Raw genomic sequence first — 25003 nt, 5'->3', positions numbered from 1 at the left:
AATCAAGTGAATAAATCAATCCTATGGACCCTTTGTTTCATCAGGTTAATGTTCAAGTGAATGGCTAAGCATCTCTAGGGGGTCACACCAGCTGTTTTATTTCCATATAAGCAATTTGCAGAGGCCTTTGCATGTGCATATATGATGTAAGTTGGTAGTAAATGGTTTCTTAGAAAATGATTAATAACATCAGATTTGTTTTTACTAAGCTTTAATTTTTACTTTGCTTTAAAACAAAAAAAGTTGCTTTTAGATGTTTGGTATCATCAAAAGCTATACAATGTTAAATTTTTAAAATATCATTGCCAAAATAAAGATACACTGTCAAATACATAAAAAACTGACAATTATCTAAATATGCATCCATGCAAATATCAGTAATGACATGTAGTAGTAGGCAATTAATGAGTAGTTTCATCTTGCTAGTGTTTAAATTTCTCCCTCCTTCCCTCGCTTCCTTTTTTCCTCCTTCTTCCTCTCCTTCCGTCTCACCCTCCCTCCCTGTTTCTCTTTCTTTGTTTTTTAAAAGATAGGGTTGCACTACGTTGTTCAGGCTGGAATGCAGTGGTTATTCACAGGTGAGATAAGAGTGCACTACAGTCTCAAACTCCTGTGCTCAAGTGATTCTCCTGTCTTAGCCTCCAGACTACCTGGGACAACAGGTGTGTGATATTGTGCCCAGCTCTGTTAGAATTTAATTTGCATGCTGACACATATTTTCTTCTCAATCCACCAAGCAAACTTTTTTGGTCCTTATTTGGACTCACAAGTAATGTGATTCCAAGTGTTGGAACTCCTCATATATTTTTCAGTGTAGCACATCCCCTTAAAATCAAATGAGAACTGCCATTCTGAAAAAAAAATTAATATCTAGCTTTAAAAAAATGTAGTTGATATGGCTGGTCATCTGTAGTTACTACTCTTAAGTATTTAATTTCAAAAACACTTGTGAAAATTTCACATAGTGAATGAATCAGGTTTCCACAGTGAAGAGACAATTACTTGAAAGCAGAATCCTAGGACATAAGTGATAGTAGCAGTGATGGATAAGGTCTAGAATGTCAGAACTCAGAAGAAAGAATAAATATCTTCAGAGAAGCTTTTCCTAGCTCTGTAACCTATTGTTACATTGACTTATCTACCTAAATGTTATAATTACACTCTAGTCCAGGGACACTTATCCTTTTCACCCATCACATAGAAGACACCTTTAAGAAAACTCACTCCAATGCCATTTCTCAGATACAGACAATCCTCCAGTTCTTCTGACACCATCTCTAGGATATATACCTTGGAACTGCTTCCAGTAATAGTTTCCAGTTCCCTCTCTTAACAATATTCTTCCAATAATTTCTTCCCAACATGTGGTATACCTCTCCCAGACTAGTATGAGGATACTCGTAAACCAATGATATGTTTTAAATGTTTCGTTTTCTGGTCAGGCGCAGTGGCTCACACCTGTAATCTCAGCACTTTGGGAGGCTGAGGCAGGTGGATCACTTGAGGTCAGGAGTTTAAGATCAGCCTGGCCAACCATGTCGAAACCCAGTCTCTATTAAAAACACAAAAATTAGACGGCATGGGGGAATGCACCTGTAATCCCGGGTACTCAGGAGGCTAAGCCAAGAGATTCGCTTGAACTCTGGAAGGCAGAGGTTCCTGTGAGCCGAGATCACACCACTGCACTCCAGCCTGGGTGACAGAGTGAGACACTGCCTCAAAAAAAAAAAAAAAAAAAAAAAAAAAAAGTTTCTTTTTCTATTAGAATAACAAAGTGGTAACAAGATGGCTAAGATGAGGTAGTCATAGTTCAGTTCAGTAGAAAATAGGATTTGTATTAAAAAAAACCAATGGTTCGTGAGGACGCAGAGAAAATGGAACTCGCATTCATCGTAGAGGGGGAATGCAAAAATATAGTAACTTTGGAAAATTTTGACAGTTTCTTATAAACTTAAACATACACCTGCCATACAACCCAGTAATCATGTTCCTGGGTGTTTACCCAAGAGAAATGGAAACTTACGTTTATATAAACGTGTACATAATTGTTTACAGTTATTTTATTTGGAGATGTCCTCAAATGGAAACACCTCAAATGTCCATCAACTGTGAATGAATTAACAAACTGGGTTACATCCATATAATGGCTTATTACTCAGCAATAAAAAGGAAACATATGACCAATATAGATGTATATACAGGCTCACACCTGTAATCCCAGCACTTTGGGAGGCTGAGGCAGGCGGATCACTTGAGGTCAATATATTATACATCTATATTGCAACAATATAGATGAATTGCAAATGTATTATTATAATTGAGAAAAGCCAGACTCAAAAGGCTATATACTGATAATTTCACTTCTATAGCATTTTGCAAAAGGTAAACAATAGGTACGGAAAATAGACCAGTGGTTGATAGGGCTGGGGATTGAGGAAAAGGGTCAGCTAAAAAGGGGTAATGAGGGAATTTTTTTGAGTAATGGAACTATTTTATATATTGATTGTGGTGGTGCTGATGCAACTGTGTGCATTTGTCAAAAATCACAGACATGTCTGCTAAAAAAGGTGAATTTTATTCTTTGTAGATTATACCTCAATAAACCTTACTTAAAGGAAAAAAACAAAACAAAACAGGACTTATCTCTTAGTTACTAACTGCCATGGGCAAGCCACTTAAAACTCATTTCTCTATCTATACAATAGGAATTATATTTACTCTAAAAGAATTTTGGTGGGGAGCAAATGAAGAAAAGAAAATAATTTTATGAACTTTAAAGCTCCACACAAATACTCTACCTACTATAAGCACTGGGCAACACTGATAAAGAAGACAAGAGGCACACTAAGGAAATTTACTGTCTAGTTGCAGAATAAGATAAAACAGATTATTATTAAATAATACGGGGAAATTCAGTGACAGATATCAACAAAACAAGAAGGGGCATTCTAGGAATAAGAATTAACTCTAAGAAGTATATCAAAAGTTGAATAAAAAAGGACAAAATTACAGTGAGACATAAGTAAGTCATTAATGAACATGCACAACTGGGATCCAATAATTTTAACCTGATAGCAGTTTTTAAAAAAGCCTAAAATGATTAAAATTATAACAAAATAGGAAAAATACCTCACGATGATTTAGAAGTTGCTCTAAATCTAATGCCATTTGATTCTTCGTCTGTAGTAAAGCTGATTTTTCTTTATTTAAGTTGCTGAAAAAAAAAACACTCAAGTTTTAAAAAGTCATTATGTTAGTGTAGAGTTAATAAATGGCAAATATTAAAAGAATAAACACGAATCTGATGGTTTGAATTAAAGATACATTTATAATCCATAAATATTCCAGACTAGCCACTAAAATGTTTGGCCTAATGAATGGCCTATTTTGTCAGAAGATTCTTTTTATTTTCCTTTCTTTTCTCTTTTCTTCCTTCCCTCTCCTCTTTTCTTTCTCTCTTTCTTTCTCTCTCTCTCTCTCTCTTTTTTTTTTTTTTTTTTTAAACAGATGGACTCTTGCTATGTTACCCAGGCTGGAGTGCAGTGGCTATTCACAGACATGGTAACAATGAACTACAGCCTCAAACTCCTGGGCTCAAGCAATCTTCCTGCTTCAGCCTCCTAGTATCCGGGACTACAGGCATACATTACTGCGCCCAGCTTTTCTTCTCTTTAAGAATCCATTTGACAATGTAACTGACATGTTGTCTGAGAATGCTTTCCTGCCTAGTATAGGCATAAAATTAATGTTGTAAAGATGACTATTTACTACTAAAATGTACAAAGATAAAGTGAAACTCACATAAAAGGTAAGAAGTAGTATATGTCAGCACACTATTACAACACAAGATACTAGAAGTCAAATTAAAACATTTATCCTTAAAACTGAAAGTAATATTTTATGATTTACCACAAACTAAATGATCAGGTATATAATTGAGTTAAGTAAGTGAATCAGGTATTTAGTCTGTGATAAACTTGAAAAAAGAACGTTTGTTTCCAAATTATTAGTTCAATTTTCAATTTCTGGCTGGGCATGGTGGCAATTATCTAATGAATGATTACAATAAAAAAAAAGAAAAAATTTGTGAGGGTAAAACTAACAAGAATTGTTTTAAATAGGTAAAAAACATTTTTTTTTTTTTTTTTTTTTTTTTTGAGACGGAGTCTTGCTCTGTCGCCCAGGCTGGAGTGCACTGGCGTGATCTTGGCTCACTGCAACCTCTGCCTCCTGGGTTCAACTGATTTTCCTGCCTCAGCCTCCTGAGTGGCTGGGACTACAAGTGTGTGCCACCATGCCCGGCTAATTTTTGTATTTTTAGTAGAGATGGGGTTTCACCATGCTGGCCAGGCTGGTCTGGAATTCCTGACCTCACGTGATCCACCCACCTCGGCCTCCCAAAGTGCTAGGATTATAGGCGTGAGCCACTGCACCTGGCAGGTAAAAACATTTTTAAAGTTCTACTTAAGTTCTACTTTAAGAAAATGGAGGCAGGGAACACTGGCTCACACCTATAATCCTAGCACTTTGGGAGGTCCAGGTTGGAGAACTGCATGAGTCCATGAGTCCAGGAGTTCGAGACTAGTCTGGGCAACATAGAGAGACTCCATCTCTTAAAAAAAAAAATGTTAGCCAGGTGTGAAGACATGCACCTTTAGTCCCAGCTACATCAAAGGATGAGGTAGGAGGATCGCTTGAGCCCAGGAGTTCGAGGCTGCAGCGAGCTATGATTCTCTATTGTATTCCAGCCTGGGAGACAGAGTGAGGCTCTCTCTAAAAAAAAAATAAATAAATAAAGGAAAGTCACTAATTTTTAGAATAATATTGGGCAGACTTTTTTTTTTTTAATTCAAGAAACAGTAGTAGGCATTCTGGAACAACTGCTAATTCGAAGGATTTAAGAGGGAAAGCCCATATTCTTCTCCTTCCAAGTAATCGAGAAGGAAGCATCATAGTTTGTCCTCTGAGAAGACGGACTAGATGCAATTCTGACTTGTTTCCAACTGTGCCACTGACTCAGACTCAAATGTATGGTGCAAAGCATAACACATACCACCCCACTGAACCTCAGTTTTTATATCTGTAAAGTGGAACATAATACTCATGTATGTCAAAGGGCTATGTGAATGATTATATAAAGTGTTGAACTCATAAAACTCTATATAAATGTTATACAGCATTACTAATTTAGATAAAAAAATAGGCATCAGAGTAAAATAGTAATTAAATGTCAATAAAGGTAAGCAGCTCAGCTGAAAAAACAAACTGACTTTTAGAGTTAGGCGCCAGAGATCCTACAAGAGCTGAGGAGTTGAAAAAGAACAAAACAGTATAAAGGAAACTGAGTGCCATGTTCTGCTAGAATCTCCAAAGCATGGCAAGGATCACTTGTTTCTCTAACTCTAGAATTCTAACCTATCTTTAGCTGGAATCACTTTGAAGGTAAAATATTTTTTCAAATTTAAATATCCAGTAAATAGGACTAGGAATTTTTAAGGAACACATATGTGTCTATGTTCATATACATGTAAACTTATACACTAACAACCATGGTATTTAAGCATATACTCACATTCACTGCACACACACACACACACACACACTCACTCTCTGTCTCAACAGGCTCTTCTAAAGAAAATGTAGTGTAATCGGAATGGAATGTCGAGGTAATTAAAGGATTTTGACTGGATAATTCTTTACAAATGCTTTTATATTGTCATGTTTAACTTTTCAAAAATAAAGTATTCTATAATTAAATAGCAAAACAACCGTATATACATGGAATAAATGGTGGGGGGATAAGCTGGCTTACAGAACAATCATGTTGTACCTGTAAGACTTGAGTTTATTACAAACAATGTGGACTTCCCAGACAATATTGCTGTGATTACAATATCTGGATATATATATATTTTTTTTTTTGACACGGAGTCTCGCTCTGCCACCCAGGCTGGAATGCAGTGGCCGGATCTCAGCTCACTGCAAGCTCTGCCTCCCGGGTTCACGCCATTCTCCTGCCTCAGCCTCCTGAGTAGCTGGGACTACAGGTGCCTGCCACCTCGCCCAGCTAATTTTTTGTATTTTTTTTGTAGAGACGGGGTTTCACCGTGTCAGCCAGGATGGTCTCGATCTCCTGACCTCGTGATCCGCCCGTCTCGGCCTCCCAAAGTGCTGGGATTACAGGCTTGAGCCACCGCGCCCGGCCTCTGGATATATATTTTGTCTTCTTTATAATATACTCGACCACAGGGAGACAACCTTCAACATGTGGGTCTCTAAAACTGAGTATGATGATTATCATATTCACTCTTCTTCTAGTATGTATTTACTCAATAGAATTTTAGTCTTCATAAGACATATTTCATAACAGTGGAAACTTACCTTTGAAAGTACAAAGCTTCTACGAATGACTCATAAAACAACTACAAAACAAATCTCCTTATAAGCACATCTATCTTGAATGGTATATTACACCCATAATTGTTCAATTCACTGTTAATTATTACTTAGAAATTCATGTTTATGGCTCTGTTTCACCTGCAATATGAAAACATTCCTGATATATTGTTCCTTAACTTCCTGGATCAATATACTCTCGGGTAGCTTTGTAAGAGAAGTTGACAATGTAGTCTTTTCTTTACCAGTTAAGAATAAACTAAGAACTGACAACAGGCAAAGAAAATTATGCTAATTATTCTCTTTCCAAGCTTCCTTCCTTTCTGAAGTAGAGATCAAACTGTATTATGCAGACTGTCTCTTGTGACTTGGTGGAAGAAAGTTATCAGTACTACTTTTAGAATAAGCATTACTTTAACAATAGGGGAATTTAAAGCAGTTAATAGTAACATCTCAAATGTTAGCTTTTAATGTGTTTATAATGATTTCATTTTAGTGCATATTTACTCTAGCCTTTCTAGAAATTGAATATATTGTATACATAGTTCATTTTCAAGGGATAAGTATGGTATAGTGGTATTGTTTAATTTTCTAAGAAAAGCATACAATTATTCAGTTATTCAAAGAGTTTTTATTGAATTAGAAAAACATTTAAAAGTCATAAATTGATGTAAATATTTTTTACAACTAACCTCAACACTTAGCAAAGAGGAATAGGAATTTTCCTGTTTATGTCTTCTAAGGAACATAATAACTTGATAATGCTTTTGGATGGGCCATCATTAATGTTTACATTTCAAATAAAAGACAAGGGGACGGAAGTAACATTTACTGAGATTCTCCTATGTGCCAAAGCTTTATATATGTTCCTAAATTTTCACAACTACCCCTTCAGGTTCATATTAATATCTAATTTTACAGACACATTTACCGTAAGGACAGAAACCAGCCTGATGTGTATTTAAAGCCCAGGATAATTCTACTCCAGGATTTGAAATGCCATCTGCTTAGAGTAGGGATGAAGGAATGTGGGTATACAGAACTGTGATCTATCCTACCATATCTGAATGACTGGCCGAGCTGACTTTTTAATGGCATTGTTACATCACAGCATTTCATTCATGCAACCAGGGTACCCCTATAGCAGCATCTCAAATGTCATAACTAAACTACTGAAAGTATTAATAACCTTTCACTTTAGAAGGTAGTTGCTTCAATTAAGAATAAGATTTCATAACCTGTGAATTATCAGTTCAGAATGTACTAAAATATCACACAATGAATTTATGCAACACAAGACAACATTAAAGGACTCATGTTTAGTACAAAATTTTTCTTGGTAATTAATTCCATAAATGACATGGCCTTTATGAAAACTGTTGCTGTTATTGGGGGAGTCTTAATTTTTGTTCAAATTCAACATATTTTGAGAAATGTTATTTCTCATTTTTAATATAATTTTCTTTTTCTTTTTTTTTCTTTTTCTTTTTTTTAGACGGAGTCTCGATCTGTCGCCCAGGCTGGAGTGCAGTGGCCGGATCTCACTGCAAGCTCCGCCTCCCGGGTTTACGCCATTCTCCTGCCTTAGCCTCCCGAGTAGCTGGGACTACGGGTGCCCGCCACCTTGCCCGGCTAGTTTCTTGTATTTTTTAGTAGAGACGGGGTTTCACCGTGTTAGCCAGGATGGTCTCCTGACCTCGTGATCCGCCCATCTCCGCCTCCCAAAGTGCTGGGATTACAGGCTTGAGCCACCGCGCCTGGCCTTTAATATAATTTTCAACCAAAAATTTGTTACATGTATGGTAAGTACTAAGAATGGCATTTATTGAACACTGTTGAATATAATGTTTAGACACTATTTTATCTATATATATTATGAAGATTATATCATTTATTCCTCAGAACAATCCTATCAATCAGGTGCTGTTAGCACCACTCTCTTTTTTTTTTTTTTTTTTTTGAGACAGAGTTCTGCTTTGTCACCCAGGCTGGAGTGCAGTTGCTCATTGCAACCTCCACCTCCCAGGTTTAAGTCATCATCCCACCTCAGCCTCCCAAGTAGCCAGGACTACAGGAGTGTGCCATCACACCAGCTAATTTTTCCGTATTTTTTGTAGAGACAAAACCAAACATGGTTTTGCCATGTTGTCCAGGCTGATCTCGAACTCTTGGGCTCAGGCAATCTGCCTGCCTCAGCACCACTTTCATTTCACATATGAGGAAACTGGATGTACTGTGGAATACTACAGCCATTAGCCACTAGAGCAATTAAAATTATCTTCAATTTTAATAAAATAAAATTAACATTAATTTAAATTTAATCTTAATAAAATTAAAGACAATATAATTTTAACAATTCAATTTTAATAGAATTAAAAATTTAGTTCCTCAGTAACAGTAGCCACATTTCAAATGCTCAGGTTGGGTGCGGTGGCTCACGCCTGTAATCCCAGCACTTTGGGAGGCCAAGGCCTGCAGATCATTTGAGGTCAGGAGTTCAAGAACACCCTGGCCAACATGGTAAAACCCCATCTTTACTAAAAATACAAAAATTAGCCGGGTGTGGTGGTGGGTGCTTGTAATCCCAGGTAAACGGGAGGCTGAGACAGGAGAATCGCTTGAACCTGGGAGGTGGAGCTTGCAGTGAGCCGAGATCGCGCCATTGCACTCCAGTCGGGTGACAGAGCGAGACTCCGTCTCAAAAAAAGGAAACAACAACAACAACAACAACAACAAAAAAAAAAAAATGCAAAAGAAATGGTCAACATCTACATGTGGCTAGCTAGTGGCTACCATACTGGACAGCACAGATATGGAATATTTTTATCATTATAGAAAGTTCTATTGGACAACAGAGGTACAGAGAATTTAAATTGTACTTGCCCTAACTCAAAACTAAGTACTGAGTTGAATTTGAAAACTTCCTTTTAAAATCTGTTTTTTAAAAAACTTTACAATAGAATATTTCAGAAGAGAAAATATGTAATAGCAAACCCTGATATATCTATCACCCTGCTTCAACAACGATCAACTCATTAAAGTGCTACTTTTAATCACTATGATACACTATTTTTTTGTTCTCTTCCTTAATTATTTTAGTTACAGAAATAATATCCCTTATTCAAAATAGAACATAGAGGGGCAGTATAACCTAATGGTTAGGAGAATAGAATTAGCAAGCAGACAGATATAAATTTGAATTCTGACTCTATCACAATGCTGTATGTTCTGAGAGGACAAGTTGCTTAATTTATCTATGGCTGAATTTGTTCATCTTTATAATTTTCTCCTACAGCTAGCTATTATTTTCTCTATATTAAGCATTTTAAACTACCTTAATTCTTAGTAAAATAAATCCTCAAATTTATTTGGAGATAACTGTGAAAGAAGTAATTTTTTTCCTCAGGAGTTTTATATACCTCCCCATCACAAGAATATAACAGTAAAATACGACATATAAAAGATTCAAATCTCAAGGCCGGGCATGGCATCTCATGCCTTTAATCCTAGAACTTTGGGAGGTCGAGGTGGGCGGATCACGAGTTCAGGAGTTAGAGACCAGCCTGACCAACATGGTGAAACCCCGTCTCTACTAAAAATACAAAAATTAGCTAGGTGTGGTGGCGTGTGCCTGTAATCCCAGCTCCTCAGGAGGCTGAGGCAGGAGAATCACTTGAACCCAGGAGGCAGAGGTTATAGTGAGCAGAGATCGTGTCATTGCACTCCAGCCTGGGTGATGGAGTGAGACTCCGTTTAAAAAAAAAAAAAAAAGATTCATAATTTAATTTTAATTTTAATTTTTTTGAGACAGAGTCTCACTCTGTTGCCCAAGCTGAAGTGCAGTGAAATGATCTCAGCTCACTGTAACCTCCGTCTCCCCGGTTCAAGCGATTCTCCCGTCTCAGCCTCCAGAGTGGCTGGGACTACAGGCATGCACCACCATGCTCAGTTAACTTTTGTATTTGTAGTTGAGACAGGGTTTCACTATGTTGGCCAGGATGGTCTAGAACTCCTGACCTCAGGTGATCCACCTGCCTTGGCCTCCCAAAGTGCTGGGATTACAGGTGTGAGTCACTGCTCCTGGCCATAAAACATTCAAATTTAACAGAAATATGTAACATAGGAAGAAAAAATTCTATTTGGGGTTCTTTCTTCAATTTCCCTAAGATAACCAGGTGCCCATTGAATTGTGAAAGACATAATTTCTATTGTCCCCAAGAACTATTTATAGAACAATTAATTTATTATTGTAGGTTGTATACAGAATTTTAACTTTAAAATTAATCTAGAAACAAACTTATTTTGACATGTAAGTATAAATGTGCTCCTCAATTATATAAACAAATAATAAAAAAATTAAGAACAGGAATAAAGTTCTAGACCAACTATTTTGGTGAGGCAGAAATGAAAGAAGGTAATTATTATGATTCATTAAAAATAACATTTATACTTTGCAATTAGTTACCATTAGTTTTATATTTTTGTTTGCATACTTTAGGAAACCTGGATTTAACAAACATCTTCTCCTTATTGTTTTCCAATTCCTTGATTTAACCATTTCTATTCCCACCTAATTCTCTGCTTTTACATTTATAATCAGTTAATAATTTACCCATAAAAATCTAAATTATTCTTATAATCTTAGAAATCTAATAACTAAGCAAACTAACCATCTATCCACAAGTAAAACTGTTTCATTTACACCTATCTTCATTCTTTTATTTCAGTTTAAAAAACCAAAATGGTCATAGCAAATTTTCTTTGGATAAGATCTCATACAAAAACAATTACAAATTAAGGAAGTGAAAGAAATTTATTTATTTTCACTTAAAAGTTACTTTCATGTAAAAGGTCAGAAGAAAAGCCTAAAAATTCCTTGGAAAAATCAACATAAATCTAAGTAAACGTAAATTTTATTTCTGTTTAAAAAGCCATTTTAATGACACAAATGGATCTGGTTTTATTCCTCCTCTCCCTTTGGTCAATCTATATCACACTAAAGAGTTCCAGGGAAACAAGGACCAATAGTGGTTGTGTCCTCTAGGACAGATGGAATGTAATGCTCCTAAGTGTAACATTGTTATTTCCATGCTAAGACATCTGATCACAGGTGGAATGTGAACACCTGATGTGATGTGACCTTAGTTTTTCTAAGAAAAGTTTAATATTCATTACATTTAAGATCACCTTCATTATTCAAATTTTCTGTTCACGATTTACAACCCAAATTCATCTACAGCAGCAATATAGTAACAATGTCTTTATTATTCAAATGAAAGATTTGTAGATGGTTTACCTGACATCTTTCTCAAGTTGTGCAATGGATTCCGTCAGTGAATCAATCTTAGAATCTCTCTGACGCACTGATTCAATGAGATACCTGTAAGGCTGTTGAGTCTGGTTTAATAGCGAATTGGCTCTGTCAAGCTAAATAAACACAGGTTTTATTAAAATCTAGAAAATGTGACAACAAAATAAAATCATTCAAAATGCTCTAGCATAAATATAGTACAGAAATTCCTTTGACATGAATTATTCTGAAGTTTTTCCTATGTAAATTTGAAGGTTTTAAGAGTGGATCAATAAAGCTCTTCTTAATAGCAACTACAAATGAGAAATTTTTTTGTTTCTTTTTGTTTTTTTTTAAGACAGAGTCTCGCTCTGTCACTCAGGCTAAAGTGCAGTGGTGCGATCTCGGCTCACTGCAACCTTCGCCTTCCAGGTTCAAGTGATTCTCCTACCTCAGCTTTCCGAGTAGCTGGAATTACAAGCACCCGCCACCAAGTCCCACTAATTTTTATAATTTTAGCAGAGATGGGGTTTCACCATGTTGGCCAGGCTGGTCTTGAACTCCTGGCCTCAGGTGATCCGCCTGCCTCAGCCTCCCAAAGTGCTGGGATTATGGGTGTGAGCCACCTCGCCTGGCTGAAAAAATTTTAAATTAAATATTAATAGCAATTTTGAGAATGCATAAACTTAAATTTTCTTAGTATTTGTCTTCGTCTGAAAAGCTATACGACAAAATATATCTTAATAAATATTTGAGCTTTATTTCTACTAAAAATATTCACACCATAATTCAGTAATTTTTTCATTTCTTCATATTCCCTTCTTTGTTTTACAAACACATAATTTAGATATCCAAATCATTAGGTATAAATTTTTGACAAATGTGGTTTAAAATATAATGTAAAATTTACCATTTTAATCCTGTGAAAAGTGTACAATTCAGTGGTATCAAGTACATTCATAATGTTGAATAGCTACCACTTCTATTTCCAGAACACTTTCATCAGCCCATACGGAAACTCTGTACCCATTAAACAAAAACTCCCCATTTTCTCCTCCCTCCTGGCCCTAGAAACCTGTATCTTACTTTCTGCCTCTGTGAATCTACCTATTTCAGATACCTCACAGAAGTGGAATAATACAATATTTGTCCTTCGCTGTCTGCTTATTTCACTTAGTGTGACATTTTCAAAGTTCGTCTATGTTGTATCATGTATCAGAACTTCACTTCTCTTACTGGTAAATAATAGTCCACTGTATGTTTATAGTACATTTTATTTATCCATTGATCTCTTGATGAACACTTGTGTTGTTTCCACTTTTTGGCTATTGTGAGTAAAGCTGTTATGAACATTGGTGCACAAATACTGTATATGTTGAGTTCTTGTTTCACTTCTGTTGGGTAGCTACCTAGAAGTGGAGTAGAACTGTTAGGTCATGTGGTAATTCCATATTTAACTTTTTGAGGAACTGCAACGGCTCCACAGTGGTGATACGATTTTACATTCCTACCAGCAAGAAATTTGATTTCAATTTCTCCACATCCTGGCCAATGCACGTTATTTCATGTGCATACTGGGCATTTGTATATCTTCTTTGGAGAGAAGTCTTCCCAAGTCTTTTGCTGATATTTTAATTGTGGTTTTCCTTGTTGTTGCTGAGCTGTAGGAGTTCTTTATATATTCTTAATAATACAGTCTTATTAGATATATAATTTGAAAATATTTTCTTCCATTTTGTGGGTTGCCTTTTCACTTTCTTGATAATCTTATTTACTTCTTTACTTACTTGTTTTGAGACGGAGTCTTGCTCTGTCACCCAGGCTGGAGTGCAGTGGTGTGATCTCGGCTCACTGCAACCTCTGCCTCCTGGATTCGAGAAATCCCCTTGCCTCAGAGTTCTGAGTAGCTGGGACTACAGGCATAAGCCATTGGGCCTGGCTGATAATCTCCTTTAATAAACAAGTTTTTATAATTATGAAGTTCAATTTATCTACTTTATGTTTTTGTGCCTGTCCTTTTGGAGAAATTGCCAAATCCAAGGTCATGATTTTCTCCTATGTTTTCTTCTATGAATTTTATATCTTTAAGGCTTAAATTTAGGTCTCTGATCCAGTTTGAGTTAGTTTTTGAATATGGTGTAAGGTAAAGGTCCAACTTCATTCTTTTGCATGTAGATACTCAGTTTTACCAGTCCCATTTGTTGAAAAGACCGGCCTTTCTTCACTAAATAGTCCTGACACTCTTGTTGAAAACCATTGGCCATATAGGCAAGGGTTTATTTCTGGGCTCTATTCTATTAATATTCCATGGGTCTTTATGTCCATCCTTATTCTAACTGTACACTGTTTTGCTGACTGTAGCTTTACAGTAAGTTCAGAAATCTGGAAATATGAGTGCTACAACTTTGTTTTTCCTTTTAAAGATTGTTTTGGCCATTTGGGGGTTCCTTGAAATTTCACATAAATTTTAGGATGAGTTTTTCTATTTCTGTAAAAAATGTCATTGGGATTTTGATAGGGACTGCATCTAATTTGTAGAATGTTTTGGGTAGTATTATCATCCTAACAACATTAAATCTTCTAATCCATGAATATGGGATGTCTTGTGTCCATTCAGTTAATTTACTCCGAAACATTTTCTTCTTCCTTTTTTTTTTTTTTTTTTTTTTTTTTTTTTGAGATGGGGTCTCACTCTGTCACCTAGTCTGGAGTGCAGTGGCAAATCATGACTCACTGCAGCCTACCTCCCGGGCGCAAGTAATCCTCCCACCTCAGCCTCCCAAGTAGCTGGGACTACAAGCATGAGCCACCACGCCTGGCTAACCCGGCTAACTTTATTTTTTATTGAGACGAAGTCTCCCTGTGTTGCCCAGGATGGGCTCAAACTCCTGAGCTAAAGCAATTCTCCTGCCCTTGGCCTTTCAAAGTCCAGAGTCATCACGCCTGTTTGTATTTTTTTTCTTTTTGATGCTATTGTACATGGAATTGTTTTCTTAATTTCCTTTGTCAGACTGTTCATTGCTAGTGTACTATATACAATTTTATGTTGTGCCTTTTCACACAAACTATACCAGAATCATTTTTCCAGATTGTTAAGAGTATGGTATTTATATTATTAGTGTTTACAAAACTGCCTGCCAAAGCCAATGTATCATAATTTACACTATGTATAGTAACAGACATTTAGAATGTTATCAATAAGTCAATATAAATAATATATTAAAAATTACATACTTTATGTCAGTATAAACAATATTACAACAAACATTTTCAGTACTGTAGTTTTTTTTCTTAAGTTAGTATTTGATTTGTTAATTTTTTTTTCAGGATAGAAGACACACTAGGCTAAGGGGTATAACTATTTAATGCTCTTAACACACAAGACAAAAGTTTTCTCCCAAAGGATTTTTATCAACGTATATATACCTCAACCATAGTTCTAAAAAATTTACTTGTTTTTTTTTTTTTTTTTTTCCTAAGCAAATGGTAATTGCATGTCACAACAAAACTAAATAAAGCATTATCAGTGTCAGCAAGCTTCTACTTTGGTATATAATGAGTTCTTGAAAAAGGTATTCTATAGTTGGATAATTACAACCAAATGGTGGATATCTATTATTAGGGTGAAGGGGTAAGGAAGGGAGTATTTATTACACAAAACAAAATGACAGAATTCCTAACTATTCTATGACCTTTAAATACTCTTTGGTGAGAAACTTCTAGCCTTTTATATATGTTTAAACATTTTTCCATTCTTTTTGTCATAATTGCTAAAAAGTTCCATTAAAGATTTACTGTTTTCCTGGGACAAGAAATGATTTGTATTTTTTTCCTCAAATGAATTATGTTCATGAGATCTATATACTTTTAAAGTATTAAGACCTAAGAGTATACTTTAGCATTTCAATTTTTGGTTTTCCACTAATTTTAATAAAATAATGAGTGATCAGAAGTCCAGGAGCTGAAGGAGCAGGGAACAGTGCGATGGATATCGTGGAAAGTATGGTGGGAGGCAGAAAGAATCAAGGATAGTAATGAGAACATTGTTAAAATTATCGGCCATGAGGTTGGCTGGGTAAGGAGGACACTGAAGCCAAGAGGGGGCTGACCAACTGTTGGAGGATGTCTGCTTGCACATAGAGAACTATTCTGTAAAAGCATTTATTCATCTAAACTGTACAGGAAATTTTCTGATAGCTATATTAACTACAGCCCAGGAAAAAAAAAATCCCCCCCCCCCAAAAAAAAAAAAGAAGGAGGAAATGAATAGTGAAAGAAAAGAAGACTACTTTTTTGGGGGAACACATTTCATTATAGTGAAAGTGGAGCCATAAAGAAAAAAATACCATGAATAGTTTCTATAGTTTGGTTTTAGACGATTTTTTTCTTTGCTTTGGTAATCGTTCTTTAAAATCTATTACAATGTCACTGGAATCTTATTATTCTACTAAGTTACTTTATGAACATTCAAATATGCAGAAGGACAAAAATAAAACTAAGTGCTACTAACCTGTATAACCAGTTTCTCTAGTCAATTAAATCAAACAATTGCCTTGGCTTTGTTTTCACAGAACTGACCCTAACTGAATAAACTGAACTGACAAGTTGCTTTGTGTTTCAAAGTGCAGAATAGTCCAAGTGTGTGTGTGGGGAAAGGGTGGCAGGGAATAACTAAGAACATTTATGAATTGTAGTTAACTTCTGTCTAGAATGAGCAGTTTAAAACATACCAAATCTAATTTCAATTGTACAAAACATATAGCAGCAGTCTCAATTATTTCAGTTCAATTTTTTCATGAAAGCAGTTACATATATTAGGTTTTAATATATACATATATTTTTTGAGACAGGATCTCACTCTGTTGCCTAGGCTAGAGTGCAGTGGCGTGACCACAGCTCACTGCAGCCTCGACCTCCCAGGCTCAAGTGATCCTCCTACTTCAGCCTCTTGAGTCGCCAGGACCACAGGCATGTACCACCATGCCCGGCTAAAGGTTTTAATACAAACAAAGTTAAGGACCAGAAACCTTACTTTCAGAAGGTATCTTTAACATAAAACCTATAACCTCCTTACTCTGGACAATAAATACTATGATACTGCTGTTAGTGTTACAGATATATTTCTTTATAAACCTGTTTGTAGGCTTCTAAATCCCCAAAGCTGATTTTCATTCGTCAGGAAAAAAGCACATGTCTCTGAATAAAAAGTGTTGCTAATTTCCATGTTTGAAATAAATGTAATTAGAATTTAATTCCTTCAATAGAGTTTTCAAAAATCTTTCTGTAACTATAATAATTACTATTCAAAAAGTTTTGCAATTGCTCACATTGCCTACTGTTAGTAATCTTTTCCTTATAGGAAAGCCTTAGTAATTAGTGACTCAGGAATCATATACGTAATAAGTGACTCTGGATTAAACCCATGACACAACATTTTACAGAAGTGTTATTCTTCCTTTGTTTCAATAACCTGTACAAATGATTCAGAGAAAAGTAACACCTGATTAAAACATCAGTATATCTTTTGATTCAAATACTAATTTAACTTAAATGATAATCTGAAATTACAAATTTTCTCTTAAAATTCAAATAAATAATATAAAGGTGACTACATTTTGCTGCGTGTTTTTCCTACATGTGGAGTTTTTTTCCTTGGGGAGTTTACTTTCACAGAAACTAGAAATGAAGTTCTTTATTGCCAGGAATAAAATGAATACTGCTGAACGGAATTTAACATTGAGTTGCTTTCTGTCTATAAAATATATGCAAGTGATACTTTCTAGCAGTGGTGGTAGTTTGTACAGAACCAGTCACATATCCTTGCTTAATCTTTTTAATCATGCTATGAATGAAAAAATGCCTACTTGAGGTCCAAGAGAGGGGCAACACTTTGGTACAACTTCTCTATGTTCTCAACTGCTGGGGAAAATGTAAAAAAAAAAAAAAAAAAAAACAGCGATTTCTGGCTGGGCACAGTGGTTCATGCCTGTAATCCCAGCACTTTGGGAAGCCAAGGTGGGTGGATTGCTTGAGGTCAGGAATTCGAGGCCTGGCCAACATGGCAAAACCCCATCTCTACTAAAAATACAAAAATTAGCCTGGTGTGGTGGCTCATGCCTGCAATCCCAGCTTCTTGGGAGGATGAGGGCACAAGAATTGCTTGAATCCAGGAGGTGGTTGCAGTGAGCTGAGATCATGCCACTGTACTCCAGCCTGGGTGACAGAGAAAGACTGTCTCAAAAGACCCAGAAAAACAAACCAAAAAAAAAAAAAAGTGATTTTTGGGTCCTACTAGTGATTCTGGTGGGCCCCACTCCTATTGAATCAAAATTTCTCAAGGTTGGGTCTCAGATTCTGATAATCAGCCAGATTTGAAGAATACAGTCCTAGTGATCTTGGACTCGATGTAGGCCAGTCCATCCAAACTAGTATGTAGATCATTTTATGTCTTGAACGTATAATCCTCCCCACTAAAACCAGTTCCTTCTCTCATGTTCCAACGTGATTATATTATCATCTTTAAAAGAGGTAATATTTAACTGATACATTTCAACCAATTAGCATACTGGTGAAACTGTGTGTGTCAGGTATGACCTCCTTGTCGCTGGATTACAGGCAGCTCTCAGGACAGGGGCCAGGACAGACGAGACTGTGGTGGAATTGACAGTGGGGATCTTAGTGTAGAGCTATTTACCAGTGTTTTTGCTAGTATTTTATTATTTCAATAACTAAAAGCAAGGACATGCTAGTTGATTATCAGCTCCGCTTTTGGTCTTAAGATCCACAAAATGTGGTCCAAGTAAGGAGAAATCCATGAATGGGATGTTAAAATACTTAAGAGTAACCAGCATGGAAGTGATGACTGAAGTCATTCAAGTAGATAGAACTGTAGAACATTATTACTTCAAACTGCAACCTTGCATTACTATTTTTTTTTTTCTTGAGCTAGGGTCTTGCTTTGTCATCCAGGTTGGAGTGCAGTGGTAGAATCATAGTTCACTGCAGAGCTTGTTAAAAATCCAGATTTCTGGGCTTCATTCTAGACTTACTTAATCACAATCTCTGAGGGCAGAATCTAGAAGCCTATGCTTTACATTTTAAATAAGAATCTCAGGTGATTTTTTTTTTTTTAAGAGGCAAGGTCTTACTCTGTTGCCCAGGCTGAAGTGTGGTGGCATTTCAGCCTCAAACTCCTCAGCTCAAGGGATTTTCCCACTTCAGACTCTCAGGTAGCTGAAACTATAGTGCATGCCACAACAACTGGCTAATTGTTTTTTTCTTTCTTTCTTTTTTTCCCCCACCGAGATAGGATCTCACTCTGTTGCTCAGGCTGGAGTGCTGTGGCACAATCATGGCTCACTGCAACCTCTGCCTCCCAGGTTCAAACAATCCTCCTCCCACTTTTGCCTCCCAAGTAGTTGGGACTATAGGTGTGCGCCACTGCATTCAGCTAAGTTTTGTAATTTTTTTTCTCTTTTTTTAGAGATAGGGTCTTGCTATACTGCCCAGGCTGGCCTTGAACTCCTGGCCTCCAGTGATCCTTCCATCTTGGCCTCCCAAGTAGCTGGGCTTAGAATTTTATTATTATTTTTTAAATTTCGATAGTTTTTGGGGAACAGATGGCGTCTGGTTAGATGACTAAGTTCTTTAGTCAGGATTTCTGAGATTCTGGTGTACCCATCACCTGAGCAGTGTACACTGTACCCAGTGTGTAGCCTTGTATCCCCCACCCTGCTCCCATCCTTCCCTATGAGTCCCCAAAGTCCACTGTATCATTCTTACACCTTTGCATTCTCATAGCTTAGCTGCAACATGTAAGTGAGAGCATATGATGTTTGGTTTTCCATTCTTGAATTACTTCACTTAGAATAATGGTCTATCCAGGTTGCTGTGAATGCTTTTATTTCATTCCTTTTTATGACTGAGTAATATTCCATGGTATATATACATACCACATTTTCTTTATCCACTCATTGATTGATGGGCATTTGAGCTGGTTCCATATTTTTGCAATTGCGAATTGTGCTGCTATGAACATAAGTGTGCAAGTATCTTTTTTGTATAATGACTTCTTTTTTTCTGGGCAGATACCTAGTAGTGGGATTGCTGGATCAAATGGTAGATCTACTTTTGGTTCTTCAAGGAAGCTACACACTGTTTTTCATATTGGTTGTACTAGTTTATATTCTCACCAGCAGTGAAAACGTTTTCCCTTTTCACCACATCCATGCCAATATCTATTATTTTTTGATTTTTTCATTATGCCATTCTTGCAGGAGTGAGGTGGTATCTCATTTTGGTTTTGATTTGCATCTCCCTGATCATTAGTGATATTGAGCATTTTTTTCATGTTTACTGGCCATTTGTATATCTTCTTTTGAGAATTGTCTATTCATGTCCTTAGCCTGCTTTTTGATGGGGTTATTGTTTTTTTCTTCCAGCTAGAATTTTTGATGATTCTTAAACTCACTGGGCTTGATTCTAGACTTCTTCTCATGTTTTAGAATCTCTCCTGAGGTGTAAGAACACAGAAAAGGGCAGACACCCGAGGGACACCTACATTTAAGGGCTAGAAGATGAAGACAGCAGCTAAATAGACTAAAGAGCCATCAGAGTTAGAGGACGAGAGGCAGGGAGAATTGTGTTGTAATGCTAAAACAGGACAGAATTTCTAGAATATCTATACTATCATGCCATAGATAGATCAAATTGTATAGGCTCTGAGAAGAAAATGCTGGCTGTTCAGAGGTCATTAATGACCACTGAGGAGAGTGTAGCTGACGTGGGAGAAGAATATATTAAGTACAAAGATAGGGTATTAACTTTTGAAAGTAGCCTATGCCAATACCACTTCCCCCGTGTATGTATGTGCATCAGTGGTGGTTGGCATTTGGTCACACACACACACACACTTTGAAAGGGGTACTAAAAAGGAGAAAAAGGGTAAGGAGAGATACTGAAAAATCCTCAGGTGAAAATAAGTTTAGATGACCCAATTGTAGAGGAAAAGGAGACAAATAATAGAACTGATAGCTTTGGGATTGGAAATGATCTGCGATGGAGACAGAAAAATAAAAACACTGGGCAACAGTAGTTAAGGGCCTAGTTGATAATTCAATAACATGAATTTATAATGCTTCCAAGCAGGAAGAGTCACACAGATTTCCACAAGAGGTTTTCAGTATTGTTACTGCAAAACCTAAGAATTTTCTCTTTCTCTCTCCTTTCTTCCATTAACTATTTATAGGCTAACTACCAGACCGTAAGATAATATGCTAAAGGTAGAAATTGTCAAGGAAAAGCCTGATGTATAAATTTGACCACAAAGCAATCTGGAGAGATGGTGAATTCTAGTACTCAGATGGTTGATAAAGTCTAAGGATAGGTAGGAAGAAAAGTAAAACCAGGAGGGGCTTGACAGATTGGAAAAATATGGCAGGGTTTTATGAGACAGGGACTTGTAATGAGTCCAAATAAAACACAAATTTAGTGGGAATGAAAGAACTAGGAGAGCTGGAAGGACCAGAAATTAGAGTTAGAGAACAGAATTTGAGTTCAAGTGTTTGCAACTTCTTTCTCCTTCAAAGCTACCTTTGAGAAATTAATTTAATGTGGTTCAATTGTGTAACATTGCTGATTGGGATGTGTGTATGTATGTGTGTGTCTTTGTGTGTATAAAGAATTTGCATTGTGATTTTCAAATAGCTCTTAAATGAAACAATGTATAGTCACTCATGAGTTTTTAAGGAACAACCGGTAGGTAAAAAATTTAAGCAATTACCTTATTTGTTTGATGTATAAACAGAATTTAATTTATAAATAAGTCATTGCTTTTCCCACTTCAGCGGTGGCTGGCATTTGGTAATGTGTACACACACACAAACACACACACACACACACACACACACATTTATATGACCTGGTATTTGCACCTATACGAGCATGATTTAAATAACAAATACTAGCATACTGTCTGGATCCATGTTAACTGACTTTTTTTTTCCAGAATGAACCATAACCAAGACTTCCTGGATTAAGCACTTGGCAAGACACAGAGCTATAACTACAATGAAAGTGAAATGTTTTGTCCATGTAACGAATCAGCCATTCATATGGAAGATAAATGTTATGTCCAACATAATTAAAATAAAATGTTACTTTATATGTAATTTCATATCAGAACAACCTCAAAAATAAGTAACAGAGTGATAACAGTTAATAATAATTTCTGAGCATCTGCCCTCCCAACTTCAGGTCCTGTCTCCATTGCTCTGTTTCCTCCAATCCTAGAGGATCCGGGTAGCTCTGCCACAGCCTCTGTGGCTCTGTGACCTGCAGATACTGGGAGTACTGTAGGCAGGATACCCAGACATGATGGTGGACTACAGACAGTGTTAGCATACCTCTCCTACTTAGAAAAACAAAGTATGTGTAGAGATTCACACTGTGAACTTTTTTGTACAAGAAGCATCAAAAGAATTTAACAGAAGAACTGAAAAAAAACCACAGATCCTTTGAAAGAAGTGGTGGCAACAGCCTATACTGTGAACCAGATGGAAAACAATCTCCAGGGCATAAGATGGGGAGACGCAGCCACCGGAACACACACTCCCACAGCGGAATTGGGCAGCCCAGGCCACAGGGGAAGGCCTTAATCCTACTCAGTGTGGGAGCCGATTTAGCGAGCGTGGGGAATACGCGAGGAGTCGCATCAGGATGTGCTTTGCATGCACTACCAGACTCCAGCGGGGATGGAGGAAAGCCATTCCTGATCCTACCTCACAGGGGAACTCACAGAAGTCTGCCCGCTCACTCAGGCTGTAGTCACAGTTGAAAAGAACTCCTGAGATTTGCAATATGATTTTAAGTGGAGACTAACCCTGTTGGCCAGAACCAGGGGGATGGCATGAAGTGTGCTATAGTGCAGAAGCTGGAAGTCCCTGCTTCACAGGTGGATAGGCATGGCCTGAAAGCCTGGTTTTTATCACCAGCAGGAAGGCTTATTGTTTGGGGGCAGTTTTGTGTTCTAAGTGTAGACTGCCTGGAACACAGCTAGTTGCTGTTAGCAGAATACTGCGGGTATGGGACTTGCTGTGCCAAGTGCATGGGAGCTGAGTGGGCCTTACTGTCTCCTGCTACTCCCCGCTGCCCCCACTCCCTGTATGGATTCTTCTGTGCACCAGAGGCAGCTCTGCTCCTCCCTGGAACATTACCCCAGTGGCCAAAAAGCTGCTCTCTGATCCCCACCGGGGACACTGCTTGTGCTTGTACCTGAGGAGCCTGAGTGAGGACTTGCCTGGTCCAGCCCTCACTGGGCTTTGCCACTGTATGAGTCCTGGTAGGATAACACAACGGACAGAGCTATTTGGAGGCTCCACAGTCCCACCCATTGCCTGAGACCCCAGAGTGCCTGCCCTGGGTAATATAAGGCAAGCGCAAATTCCACTACTACCATTGCACCTGGTACTCTTTTGCAAGCACCACCTCCTGGCTGGTAGCCAGGCACAGCCCATTATGACACCTGAAGGCAGCATTCAGGAAGGAGAAAACTTCTGTGTGCCCTCAGCTGTTGCCATTGCCTGGATCACCTTGGCTAACCAGGAGGTCTTGAGTCTGTGCATGTGCCCAGTACATTACTGCTACTGCTGGCATCTGAGAAAGCCAACACTAAGGAAATCTCAGAGTCTACGTTCACTCTTCTCCTACCCCCATCAGAACTGGTGCTGGTACCCGCTGCTGAGAGACTAGAGGACAGTTCACATCACTGGATCCTTGGCAGATATTCTCCAGTACCGTCCTGGAGTGTGGGAGCCCCACTAGGCAGCTAAACCCAGAAGAGTAGCAAGATTCACAGTAGTCTGGCCCTCTAGGTAAAGGGGAAGTGCCGCACATTACGGAGGCACCGTGTGGGACAAAAGAAACCAGTCTGCAAGCCTTGAGTCCCTGAACTTTCCACTTGTGGGAAGTTTTTCTTCAGCAGAGGCACAGGAACTGTGCTGGGCTCATAGGGGAAAGTCTACATGGAACATCAGTATTCCTGCAGATGAAAAGAGATGCTTTTCGGATGTGAACAGCTGGAACAGCAGGTCAGGAGTGTGCCTGGGAGGCGGATTACTTTCCTGTTGGCCTGGAAGGAGAGCTGTGGTGGCTCCCTCTCTTCTCCCTGAAAAGACCTCAGTGCATTTCATAGACCTTCCCCAGCTACTTCTGTCAAGGTTGGGAGCTCTGCTCACTATTAAGTGTGGCATTTACCCACCTGCTTTAGTGGAAGCTGGTTTTTACCTATGGGCACCTCCTATTGGCCTGAAGCTTGCACTGTTCAACCATGTGAATAAAATACTGGGGATTTTTTTTTTTTTTTCTTAAGGGCACATCACTTGGGAATGAGAGAAGCTTCATGAGACCTCTGCCATTCCAGCCCCACAGGAGACAGCGAACCTGCTCACAAATCCAGCACATCACTACTATCACAGCATCTGAGAAAGCCATCACACAAAGATTCTCTATAACTAAGGAACTCATACAGAGTCTTCACACTGAAAGCACTGAGTCAAAGCTAGGTAACAAACTATAAAGTCACATCCCCGATGGGTAAAAAACCAGTTGAATTAGAAATAAACCAGTTCCTTCTCATTCGGGTAGACAAAATAGTCTATGCGAATGAGAAGAAACCAGAAGAATAATTCTGGCAATATGAAAAAACAGGATTCCGTAACAACCCCAAAAGGTCGCACCAACTCTCCAGCAGTGGATCCAAACCAAGATAATACTAGATAAATAATTTGAAATACTAAATAAATAATTTAAAAGGTTGACTAGTAAGTTACTCAAGGAGATATGAGAGAAAGGTGAAAACCAACATAAAGAAATTAAAGGTGGGCTGGGCATGGTGGCTCATGCTTGTAATCCCAGCACTTTGGGAGGCCAAGGCAGGTGGGATCACCTGAGGTCAGGAGTTTGAGACCAGGTTGGCCAACATGGCAAAACCCTGTCTCTACTAAAAATACAAAAATTAGCTTGGCATGGTGGTGTGTGCCTGTAATCCCAGCTACTTGGGAGGCTGAGGTGGGATAATCGCTTGAACCTGGGAGAACTGCTTGAACCGAGGAGACAGAGGTTGCAGTGAGCCGAGATTGTGCCACTGCACTCCAGACTATGCAACAGAGCACGACTCCATCTCAAAAAAAAAAAAAAAAAAAAAAAAGAAAGAAAGAAAGAAAAAAGAAAGAAAGAAATTTAAATAAATTAAAGCTGGGTGCAGTGGCTCATGCACCTGGGGAGGCCGAGGCAAGCGGCTCACTTGTGGCCTGGCCAACA

At 37.7% G+C, this 25003-nt stretch overlaps 1 protein-coding gene across 5 annotated transcripts in view; it reads right to left on the bottom strand.

Annotated features, from left to right (window-relative positions):
• The window catches only part of PIBF1 (progesterone immunomodulatory binding factor 1), a 238717-nt gene that overhangs the window by 39017 nt on the left and 174697 nt on the right, over positions 1–25003 (bottom strand). For 2 of the 5 annotated variants that reach the window (XM_050766982.1, XM_050766981.1), the window contains exons 15-16: positions 11693–11823; positions 3130–3214 (exon numbers count right to left, since the gene is read on the bottom strand). The exons of 1 other annotated variant lie outside the window; for it this stretch is intronic. In XM_050766982.1, coding sequence (XP_050622939.1) covers positions 3130–3214; positions 11693–11823 — 216 coding nt within the window. Of the gene's footprint in view, positions 1–3129; positions 3215–11692; positions 11824–18626; positions 24828–25003 lie in introns of those variants that run through there. 2 more of the 5 variants (XM_050766984.1, XR_007720925.1) reach the window with 2 other exon arrangements.

Source organism: Macaca thibetana, chromosome 17, assembly GCF_024542745.1.
Source record: "Macaca thibetana thibetana isolate TM-01 chromosome 17, ASM2454274v1, whole genome shotgun sequence".
In the NCBI taxonomy this organism is placed as follows: Eukaryota; Metazoa; Chordata; class Mammalia; order Primates; family Cercopithecidae; genus Macaca; species Macaca thibetana.
Note: the sequence above shows the minus strand (reverse complement) of the source record. Positions and strands in the feature narration are given on the sequence as shown.